This window comes from Papaver somniferum, chromosome 5 (assembly GCF_003573695.1).
Source record: "Papaver somniferum cultivar HN1 chromosome 5, ASM357369v1, whole genome shotgun sequence".
NCBI classification, from domain to species: Eukaryota; Viridiplantae; Streptophyta; class Magnoliopsida; order Ranunculales; family Papaveraceae; genus Papaver; species Papaver somniferum.
The window spans coordinates 186,682,077-186,694,654 of record NC_039362.1 but is presented as its reverse complement, the minus strand read 5'-3'; the positions used below and the strand labels follow the sequence as shown (position 1 = coordinate 186,694,654).

The window sequence follows — 12,578 nt, the reverse complement described above, 5'->3', positions numbered from 1 at the left end:
ATGCATAATGTCTTATGCATTTAAACAAAACTGATGCATAACCAGAAAAATGGAAAAAGTAATGCATAAGACATTATGCAGCTAAAACAAAAATAATGCATAATGTTTTATGCAGAAATAATAATGGCATAATGTCTTATGCACTAAACAAAATGATGCAGAAGACATTATGCACGTGCATAAAAATCCATAAATCAGAAAAGTGAAAAAAGTAATGCATAAGACAATATGCAGCTAAAAAAAAATAATGCATAATGTCTTATGCATCAAGTGAGAAAAGTAATGCATAAGATATTATGCAGCTAAAACAAAATAATGCATAATGTCTTATGCATCTAAAAAAAACTGATGCATAACCAGAAAAGTGAAAAAAAGTAATGCATAAGACATTATGCAGCTAAAACAAAAATAATGCATAATGTATTATGCATCTAAAAAAAAACTGATGCATAACCAGAAAAGTGAAAAAAAAGTAATGCATAAGACATTATGCAGCTAAAACAAAATAATGCATAATGTCTTATGCATCTAAACAAAACTGATGCATAACCAGAAAAGTGAAAAAGTAATGCATAAGACATTATGCAGCTAAAACAAAATAATGCATAACGTTTTATGCATCTGATGTTATGCATAAGACATTATGCATAACATCTTTAATTCAAATCTAATCATAAATTTCCGATTGAGATCAAAAACATGGAGACAAATAAGGTATGAAAATTTCCAATTCAGTTGATATCGAAATACTGCAACACACTTCTTACCCTTTTCAACTTCAATTTTAATTTCTTTTTACTTCTCGAATAATCTAAGACAACAGAAACCCAAAATCCCCAGATTTAAACCGCAGATTTTGAAACAGAAACCCTAGTTTTATTGAGAAGATTATTCAGAAAAGGTTTTGGGAAAAGATTTGACAAAGGGAAAAATCCAAATGTTAAAAACGAAGAATCGGAGTTCACCATTGTTTTCTTCTCGCTTCTCTCTGTTCGTCGCTCGAAGAAAAGGGTAGTTTGGCCTTTTAAAAATTGAGAAGCAGAATTTCATAAATTATGGGTCTGCTACGAATTTTTGACGGGAAAATGGGTGCGCGCCTGAACTTTTCTGTCTGTGGGTGTGACAGTGGTGGAAGTTGAGAAAATGAGTTTGTCTGTAGTTTTCACTTGTTGTAGGGGTTACGGCCCATGCAGATGTAGCTAGAGTTTTCTGTCCAGCCAAGTACTACTACTTCTATCAATAATACTATCTCTTGCTCTTTTCTCCAATCTTCTTTGAAACGGAAAGTTCAAACACACCTTGATATCAACCTCCCTCCTGACTGCGTTCATTGAAATTCAGACAATATGCAAAATGGTTTTTTCGCTAACTTACTTGGTATTCAAAAAGGAACTAGGGAATATGCAAGCTCTATCGCATGATCTGAAGCACTATATGTCTCATCACGACAATAAATATAACTTGCTTTCTAAGACGATTCTAGGGAAGATTCTTCAAATTGCTGACAAGGTTCCCGGCATCCAAAATATGGAAGAATATAATAAGATATCCAGAGACGTTAATATGTCGTATCGTCCGAACTCTGGATTATCTGAAAGAGAGTGATCAAGTGCACTCGGTTTCACCCGACAGTGCTGATGCTAAAAAGAATGCTGAGGAATTACTTAAAGAAGTAGAGGATTGCATAGACAGGGAGTGTGATGAAAGCAATCTGTATAGAGCTTCGTCCGTAGTGCTGTCGAAGGTCGGGAGTTTAATCGCTACTTTAACAAAAGCAGTAACTGTATACAGTGAGCTTCTGAAGAAAGTGAAACTTCCTAGGAAAGCCAAGGAAGGTTGGAGGAAAACCGTGGATGAGGAGGATGACGGATCATAAGAGAATGCATCTTGCAGGGCCAGCAAATGAAGGCCGGAAGAGCGAGGATGTGGGGAGGGATCATAAGAAGTGAACCTTGCATTGCCAGTGAAGGGAGGTCGGAAGAGCATGGAGGAGAATGAGGATGAGGCTAGGAGGACATTGATGAAGGAGAAGTTCCGTTGTATGCAAGGTGTTTAAGGAAGTGCTAGGTGATAGAGTTGAGGATGTTGTTGTCTCTGACCGTTCCATATCGTCCTCTAGTTGTTTTCTGAGGGACTCGGGCATAGTTGGGATAACAATGGAGATCAACCCTGAGGACCAAATTATTGAGGACCTCAGGAAGATGTCTGACGCTGACAAGAATGACTTTCAGGTGAGGAATGCGGCTCTTGTGTTGTTCAACTATGCTGAAATGTGTCAGAAAATATGTACATGTTGAAGACGATGCAGGAGCAATGACACAACTTGCTAGTGACGAGGCAACCTGCATCGAACAGTTTAATCTTATCTTTATCTCGAGCGCCCTGCATAATTTAACAGTATGGTTTTGGTGGCTAAAAAAAAAAAAAATACTGCCACTGTCTATCTAATGCTATAAATCTACAGTTTCAGCAGACTTTATTAGCTGAGTGAATATATAAATGAACTTCACTCAATTACTTTATCTCTGATTTGTGGAATAATTTTGTTGACGCATTATCAAATAGTGGATTCATTTATTTAGCTGGAACTTGATGTACAAACAAGAGAATAAGAGACTTTGCAACTCAGAGCGAGATCCTAATGAAGTTCAAATTTCAATAAACTCCTAAAGTCTTGAAGGCATTCCACCTGCCACTACCAGGGTCTCACCTGTAATGTAAGAAGCATCATCGGATGCCAGAAAAGCGGTTGCAGAAGCCATGTCTTCTGTTGTTCCGAGCCTATTTAGCAGGGTCCTCTGCTCAATTTCTTTCCTCTGCACCCAAACATAACAAGAAATAAAATACAAATTTACAACGACGTAGAAATGCGTTCTTGATTCAAAAATCTGAGAGGAATGAGTACTAAAAACCAAAACAAGCGAAGGAAGAAACAGAGGATATAGTAGAAAAAAAAACTAACCACGTTTTCATCTTTGGTAAGAAAGTCGGCAAAGTGTGTGGGTACAAATCCTGGAGCAACAGTGTTCACTCGGGTATCCGGGGACATCTCGATTGCAAGGGCCTACATGAAAGACTGGCTATTAAAGATGTGATCTTCACGGAAAAAATTTATGGGTAAACCCACCATTTCTTTCATACATTTCATATTTCTTGCGTGTGTTTGTGTCAAGAGTCATCTCAGGAAATAGCAGAACCTTAAAAAGAACAACTCAAGCACTAGAAAAAATGGTACTCCAACAACAGTTGGCTCAAGAATTCACTAGTCGTCGTCCCAGCTTTCTAGTATTGACAGTTTAATAGTATAGTTTTAGTACCTTAGTGAGACCTAGAAGAGCAGTTTTGGTGACCCCATACATTCCCATCGATGCAGATGGCTGATAAGCTGTAATAGAAGAAATAAACACAACCGAAGATCCTTTCTCCAAATGAGGTGCTGCATCCTGAATTAATGGCAATTGGATGAAGATAAAAGTAAGGATGTCAAGTAAAAAATAAGAACAGTTCATGAATTGTATTTTAAAGTTATCTTCTAGTTTACAATTTTGCGTAACCAACTGCATCAGAAATTCTTACCATCGACTAGCTTTACAACTGTTAAAAGTACATGATAGGATGGAGGATTACGATCTCTAATCCCACTTGGGAATTGGTCTAAAAGGAAACTGAATTCTATAAACTTTGAATGTTAGTTTGAGATGTTCACTGAAAAGTTTCTCCAATGTGTTTTACCTGTAAGATAAGTATAGATGCCTTGACATTGATCTCCCAGAGCTTATCAAGAATGCTTTCTTTAGTTTCCAAAATGGGATCTACAGATGGATTGGCAGCAGCGTTGGATACAACAACATTGATTTTACCGTATTTCTGCAAACAAAACCATTAACCGCTTAGATGGAACCAACATGATGAAATTGTATCATTGATTGTTATTTAGCTGGTGTATAACACATGAACTTGAAGTTTTAAGATAGAATAAAACAAATCAAAACCTCCAGTCCAGACAAAAAGGAATTCATCTACAAATCTAAAATTCACCCCACAAAATGACACTAAGGTAAATTGAAGATCTAGGTTATAGTTGCGCACTTCTGAACTTAAGACATACAAATAGACTGAAGAAACTCACTCTGGATTGGCCGTTTTGCATGAAACGTGATATCAGGTAAAACCGAAGTCTTTATATTGTTTTTCACAGACGATCATAATATCATATACATATCGTTGCAGAAGGTGTTTACAATTATTAAATTACTGAAGCAAAATACTCAAACCGTAGGCATATCATACGAAACGTGTTTTGGAAACCAAACACAGAACACAAACGCAAAATTGAACGCTAAGTTTCATATACAAATTAGGCACAAAACTACCTCATGAAGCTACTAAGCAGTTCCAACGGCTCTAGATAAGATAAACCCTACTCCTTAGATAACGAAACTAGACTAAGATTCCCTATAGTTCTATAGAATTAGAACCTTCAGTAGAACATCCCCCACCAGAGGTTTTACACGCCGGTCTTACCGTCGTCACTTTGAGACCAAACCAAGCGATACAAATACAATTATGAGAAAATGCAAATTCGAAAGTCAACCACTATCTACACCAAATAACAAGTGAAATGAACACAATTAACAATCATATGCTATACTACTGGAAACAATACCCAACCCCTAAAACCTCAATTCAATCATTTCATGATCAGAATTTGGAACTTATAGAATGGAAAAAGGCTAAAAATTTGATCTTTATACCTGAATAGTTTGGTCTATGAGATTCTTCCTATGTTGAGCATTTGATACATGACAAACAACCCCAAAAACCTCAATTCCTTTAGATTTTAGCTTCTCTACAGCTTCATCTACGTTTTTCTGCAAAATCAGAGAAAACCCAGATCAAATTTGATCTTTCAATCTCAATTTCACTTATTACTAACAAAAATCGAAAAATCGGAAGAGAACCCAGAAAGAAATTGACCTGTTTGCGAGATGAGATGACAATAGAAGCTCCCTCTAAACCAAGTCGTTCCGCTATGCTGAAACCAATCCCTTGTGTTGAAGCTGTAACTATAGCAACTTTTCCTTCAAATCTCTTCTTCATCATCGCCATTTTTTTACTGTATACTTCTTCTCACCGATGAAAAATATATCAAATCGGGTTGCTGAGTTAGGTTCTAGTGGTAATCAATTATTATTATTAAAGTATTACCAGAAATGAATGCCATTTGACCTAGCTGCACAAATCAAAGCTGATCTGGCGTGGTGACCAATGTGAACAAAATTAGACTAGAAAACAAGACAAGCTTCTAAATATCCAACAAGTCGCCGCATTATAGTAATCTAGTGCAAAGATTATGACCGACCGAAATTCGTACTATTAATAAAATCCACTATTGCAGCCTCAGCTACCGACTGATACGATACGAAGGAAACAGTCGGATATAACTTGGTAGGTATGGCTGATTTTAGTCGACTTACTACAGTCCACGCAAGCTATTCAGCATACAGTCAGTACATGTGCTCTTCCATGTTTATACAGAAGATATATGCATAATTATAATGCTGCATTCCATGACATGCTGGATTTCTCAGCACAAAATTATTTTTTCTCCGACAGAATCAATCAAATCTCATTTTGTGAAATGATGAGTAACCTTGTTGGTTTGCACCTGAATTCGGCGTCTGGATCTGACTCAACCCCTGACATCAACAGTCAGACCGTTTGTTTCCCATTTTGAGTCAGATCTGACTCAGACACGTCCTGACTTGGACCCATTTGAATCAGGTAACAAAATACCCCTGACTCGTCGGACGAAACCACTGACTCACATATTTTTGAGTCAGATGAGTCAGATCTGACTCAAAACAAACATATCGAGTCAGATCCAGATGAGCCAAATGATTTCACTCAGATCCATGTGACTAAAATCCAGACGACTCAGATGAGTCAGGAGTAAACAAACAAACATGGTGGTAGTGTCTTTTGAGTAAACAAACATGGTGGTAGTGTCTTTTACTCCGAAACATGGACTTGGGTCACTTGCATATGATACCCTGGATCAAATGCAGGCCTCTGCATGCATAACCCCATAACCTCGCATCTCAACATCAAGGTGAACATGCCAAGCCTGTGCACAAACTAAAGGACGCATTGGAATTTTATCGCTGTAGAATGCCCAAAGAAGTCAAGAGATCAAATAAGAAATAACAAGAACTCTGGAAAGAGTGAAAACCAAGAAGGGAATGGATTCTGAGTTTCTGTATGTTTATTTCGATCCTTCTGTCCACCTTTTTTCAGGAGGACTAGTAATCTAGTTGTTTACAGTACAAAGTCTCAGTTCACTGTAATTATTGCAGACTAATGATACCCACGTTAGCACACGAGAAAACTGAACATACAGAAATAATACAGATAACCACAGGTTTCGACAACTTCACAAAAATATTATTAACAACTTAGAACAATTAAAAGTGATAACAAGATCACTTTTAAAAAGAAAAAAAGAATCCTCTCCATACAAAGAAAAAAACAATGGTAAAACGGAGTTGGATCTTACAAAAATTCCAATTCCACCAGACATTCTGAGAAAGGAGGATTTCCCAGACACTAATAAAAGCTGAGCAAACCTCTCCAATCCAAAAAAAACAAAATACATCAAACACCCTACAAAACAAGCTTTTTTTCTTTTTACGGTGTTTGAAAGGGAGAAAAAACAATAAATAGATAAAACAATGTAGGAGTGGTATGATAATAACAGTTATATAAATACAGTGACAACAACGAATGAAATTGAGCTCCTTCATTTTCGGGATTTTGATATCGAGGGTTTTCCATCTTTACCAGGGACATACCTCGGCAGAGTTAACAGTGTGTTGACACGTGAAACACCTTCCAGAGCCGACCAGTTTGGCTTTTCCACAAGATCTGCATTTTCTTCATCTTCATCAGGTTGAATCTCAGGAGGACAAGCTCGTACAACAGTTCCTGATCGGTTCAGTTCCACAGGACCCATGCTTAGTAGATCTTCTAATACTGGTTGATTTTCTTTGGAAGTTGGGGAGTTGTTGGTTGGATTGGACTTAAGAAAGAGGCAGACGACGGCACAGTCATCTACTTTAGAAGTAGGGTACTTTGACCTCCAAGCTCGAACTGCCGACTCTACCAGTGCATGAGATGCAGCAGATTGTGTAGGAGCTGAGGCCACTATGTCTACCACTTCCTGGTTCGTGAGCACATCCCATACCTGCAAATGAGAACAACCAAGCAAATGCATGTAAAATAACCTGTACAGCACATCAAAATTAACATTGCAAAGATCTCAAGTTATAAAGACTCTGCTCTTCTTATATAACAATAGTTTTACATCCTAAATATAACGATTTCCTTCTTGTCAAGTAGTTCGTAATTTACTATTGGACTACCAAGCTTAGAGCGTGAGCTAAAGGTAAGGCCACAATGGGTTTGGCATAGCCTCAATTCATCAGTGGACTAGGGTTACTAAGCATCATATACTTGACGATCTTCGCTGCAATCCAGTCTGAAAACAACCAGTAACATCCACGAGTTCGTTGATTGGCGGCAAGGTGGTTATACAAGTGAAAACCAGACAACAGTAAAAAAGTTTATACCAAAAACAAAAACCTATGTACAACTAATTATAGAATTACTGTGACCAATCAGATAATGGTAGAATAGAGGGTGAGGCAGACAGCCGTTGGATATTAAACTATACCAGAAACCTTAACAATGTGGCTATAGTAGTCCAATTGTTGCTTCCAGTGGTACTGTCGAGAATTAGCTTCGAAGGATACTAATATGAGACATACGAATGGATCATTTACGAAAATTCCCAACTATGCTTTAGATGTTGGTCTTAGAAATGACATAAAATTGCACTCAAGATGATCATCACATAATGCAGATGTAAGAAAGTTGCATACAAATATAATCTGGCAATAAGTACTGAACAGTACTTCCAATAGAGGGCAAGGAGGAAGAGAAAAACATAGATTTTGTTTTCTTACCCCATCTGTAGCCAAAACGAGAAACTCATCCTTCTCAGTGAGGCGCCGATAAAAAACCTCAGGAACAGATATCAAACCAAAATCCTTCAGGCAAAAGTCCCCAAAAGCCCGAGCCATAGCCAGACCAGGGGAGTCATTGTTAGGCAGCCAAATTCGAGAAACCTCTGGCTCATCCTGAAGGGCGAAAACCCGCCCTCTACATTTTTTGATCCTCTCTGCTTCCTCTGTAAAGTGAGCAGAAGATGAAAAGTTAAAAGGGATAACACCAAAACAGCTTCACAAGAACACAAAGACATGCACGCACACACACACACACACATATATAAGAGAGGTATATTACGTGGGAGATTTGGCTTGAGGTCCACTGTCAACTGAACAGCAATAAGAGAGTCGTCTTGGTCTCTTGTCCCCAGTATGGCTCTGGAGTCCCCTACATTTCCAATTATAAGGTCCTGACCCTGCATCACGGAAGCTAACTGAGAGAGGAAATTTGAAGTATATTTTCAAAGTAAAGCTCAAAATGTACAGACTTGGTACCTGTTTGACCAAGGTGACTGCTGTTGTTCCGCTGCAAAAGCAATCTAGAGTTGGGTGCATTTTCAGTTCTTTATCCATAACATTGAAGGCCTTTAGAAATGACTCTTTCAGTGTCAGAAAGATCTCTGGATATTTGTCTTTATCTTCGAGATCCATGGACACCCCCGATTCTTCATCCACACATAGAGGGGTATTTTCTTCTGCATTCATGCCTTCCATTCCAGAAATGCTGTTCTGCCTGGAGATATCCTCACCGCCTATATTTACTTCCCAGTGGGAACTGAGCTTAAGAGGAAGAGAGTCCCTCACTCTCCTGGCAACCATATGACCATATGGCCCGTGACCGTCAAAAACCCCACAGAAGACAGTATCTGTTCGTGAGCCGAAATTCTGAAGATATATAACCGTATTTCAGATACTTATAGCCCCTTGAGTGGCGAAACTAGTAAAAGTAAAACAGAGAAAAGAAATTGTAGAATAACATATGTCTGCTTCGTGGGATACTGCCTGTAATTTAAACATGTCCGTACTGGTCTACTACATGACAAATCTGAAATCTAACCCAGTTACTAGATAAATACATGTTACTCTGAGGTTAAAAAAAATGGTCTACTTCTGCCCCAACCATCTGTATTTTGGTATCATGATGTGGAGAAATGGGCAGCTAAAACTGAAGGTATGCCTAAGCTTCAGCTAAATAGCAAACTAGTTAAAGAAGAAAGCTTACATCTAACTCAAATACTAAAAATGAGAAACCAAAGACATCAAAAGGATAAAACATATAATAATTTAAGATCCAAACGATATGATATTGTAATTGATTCATTCCCATCATCAGATTAAACACCCAATCAAAAAAATTACGACATATGTATGACAGTGAAAAACAACAAGTGTGTCGTAAAAGCAGGTAAAGTAAGAAATAAGCATAGCTAGACAAATGATTAAATGAAATTTAAATTAGCTAAATTCATAGGCAAAAAGACCGAACCTCCCAGACAATCATGGCATCCTGATTGGTTCCTTTCTTCCCCTGTTGAGTAAAAAGTGAAGCAGCATTACTAGCCCCATTAGAATACAATCGACCAGGAGTTCTACGTAACTGTTCTGATCTTCTTGAATCAAAAGAAGAACTACTTCTCAACCCCTTCTTCTTCCTGTGCTTCCTATTTCCCGAGGGAGATGTAGGAGAGTAAGGGTGTGGATTCGTCCCATCTGTCGATAGGCAGGACCCCATCCTGAGGGCCCTGATTATCTCGAGTAAGCAATCCAGACCAGCCAGACAATTGAATCCCCTATTTTCAACTGATCGATCTGCTGCTGTCAGGAACAAACCGAGATTCTCCGTTTCACCCGTCGTTCCAACTTGTTAATTACCCAATTCTCTTAATCAATAACCACCACAACTCCCTTAACAATTCTCTGAATTCAATTGAAGAAACCTTATGCAACAATGTCCTTCTACTAATAATAACCCCAATACTCAATCAAATTAAGAACACCAAATATGAAATCCTTCCAAATCAAACAAAGATTGATGTACCCTTTATCCTATAATAACTTTCCTTCCCAAATTGTCTGAATTATGTTGCCAATATCAATAGCAAATTGATGATTAACAAGCAGATAACTCTTGCAAAACTAATTGGATAACACCTTATGAAGCCAAAAAGAGAAACCCCACCTTCAAAAAAACAAATATTGGATTGGATCAAAACTCAAACACATAGACAACAATAATGGAAGAAGGAGATAGATTCGAACTAATCACATGTAATAGTAAACAAAGGACATATAAATTGAATGATTTTTTCCTTTTTGAAGATTAAAAAATGAATTAATCAATTAAAGCAAAAGGCTTAGAAAAAAACTTACCACCTTTTAGCCCACAAGAATCCTGTAACCTTTAGAAAAAAGAGTAGAGATCTGCAATAACTCAAACAATATATAAAAATGGTATCTTTTACATCTTCTTATTAACTACCCAAAATAGTTCTTCATTAATTACAGAGAAAAAAAATCTGATATCCAAAAATTCAATTCTTGAGTGATCAATTCAATCTTGGCTTTTGCATGTAATCAGAAACAAAGAGAACCCTTTGATAATCTTCGAATGGGGATCTAAAAAAAAATCAAGAAATGAGAAAAATTGGTTTGGTTTCAGAGAGATTTCCTTTTAGTGAATTGAATTCGTTTGATGGAGGCTTTTTTTTTAGTATGATATCTTTTTTGTTTATTAAAATAAGTAAGTGAAAAAAGAAGTTTTACAGGGACGTGATCTATCGCTTTCATATGTTTTTGATTCTTCCTAAAACAAAAGAACCCGATCTCAGATTCCACTTTCTCTTCGTGGTTTCTGTTTTTCTTATATTTTTTTGAAATAAAGTTTTATTAATTTTCTTTTATTACCTATTTTTATCTGTATCTTTATCCATGAAAAACTGGAAAAAGATTTGTTCGTGAAAATACACCTGGATATTATAACCCATACTACGACATTGACTACGTGGAAAACCTGTATTCTTTGCTAGAAGTCTAGAAGGAATATTGGTTTGCCAAGTTGGCAAGGGGTGTTTGTGGGGTCATGGAGTCCGATTTGTGCAGCACATTTAGGGGAATGATAGATCACCGAAACTTTCAACCGAGATTTGTCCCGTGAACTGATCGTGTGGCAGTCATTTAATGATTCTTGTATTGGGATGGTAAGAATGTGGGTCCCTTTTTTATCTCTTGGGGTGTGTTCTGGCCCTTTTGGGGGATTTATTCCTCTGTGGATAAATCATTTCCGGCACACTTATGTAAATGTTGGCATGAAATTTTAATTCTATTTTCGATTTGATTTTGGGGAATGTAATAATGGACGCCACTTTTACCAATGAAATTCGTTGTTAATTACTTGACCAACCAAAATTAAAATGTGTATGTTAACATTATTCAAAGGATTATGAGCAAAAAAAGAAAAAAGTTATGAAAAGAATAAGAATTGGCCTAAGTTGTAGCGGTGTAGATGATCGATTGATCATTATAGCTTGTACACTGTTGTTGATTGCCCTATTTCAATGACCATTTGGGTTCATATGGTACTAAATTTTTCGAACCAGGTTGTGCCAAATAACTATATAGATGTATTGCAATCATTTGTGACTTTTTTTTTTCTTTCTTAAACGAATTTTTGATTAATAAATTGTAAGCAATTCGTACATCGGATCCAAATAAAAATAGTACAAGTAATGATGAAAATTCATATTACAGATGAACTAGAATACACGTACCATACATACTAATTACATGTAATTTCAAGAGGAAATCGATGCTTTACGAGTTTTTGAAATTAAATTTAACCATTTTGACTTTGATTTGTGAGTCTTCAAATTCTGATTCTCTATTAAGAAGAAGAAATCTGCCCATCAAGTTGTAGTTATCATCATAACCAACAGCTACTGATCTCGTATAAAAGGATCCACACCAAGTTCGAATAAAGTATCTCCTAAAATGTACTTGAATACATGGCCACACTTGAACAAATTATTGCAGACTGTATCAATGATCGTTGTTAATACAGATAGGAAAATAACTAAAATGGCCAACATAAGCCATTAACGATGAGAAATCATCTAAATGGAAAGAACTACATGTCATTGATGATTGATTATTGAGAAAAACTAAAACCTGAATCGCTTGAGAGAGCAATGGTTTTTTCTATTTATAATTTACATAAGATTATTTGATATGTCTGGAAGATCTGAAATATCAGATCATACCATACAAATCAAAAATAATCGGGAATAAATTGGGGAAATCAAACACAATTTTGGGAAGTTTCAGAGAGAAAATATAGGAAAAAGAGAGTTGTTTTGAAGTGTAACTCTTTTTTAAAGCTTAATACTCGTCATTAATTTCTCGGAAAATGGGTCATTTGTCCAAATATTTTTAAAACATGGTTCAAATGGACGAGTAAAAATTAGTACGGGTGAGATGGACACCAAAAAAATAGCAAGGATGAAACTGGATTCATCC

General features: G+C 36.7%; 1 protein-coding gene and 1 pseudogene across 1 annotated transcript; both read right to left on the bottom strand.

Moving 5' to 3' along the window:
* Positions 1-2,492: 2,492 nt before the first annotated feature.
* LOC113283954 (tropinone reductase-like 3) lies at positions 2,493-5,252 on the bottom strand. The gene is made up of 6 exons (XM_026533331.1): positions 4,978-5,252; positions 4,755-4,871; positions 3,733-3,867; positions 3,318-3,443; positions 2,963-3,064; positions 2,493-2,816 (listed from the first exon to the last, which is right to left on the bottom strand). Exons 1-6 carry the CDS (start codon positions 5,107-5,109, stop codon positions 2,667-2,669), a joined length of 762 nt encoding a protein of 253 aa, XP_026389116.1. The 5' UTR covers positions 5,110-5,252; the 3' UTR covers positions 2,493-2,666.
* Positions 5,253-6,422: 1,170 nt separating this feature from the next.
* Positions 6,423-10,912, bottom strand: LOC113283953 (annotated as a pseudogene).
* Positions 10,913-12,578: the final 1,666 nt, after the last annotated feature.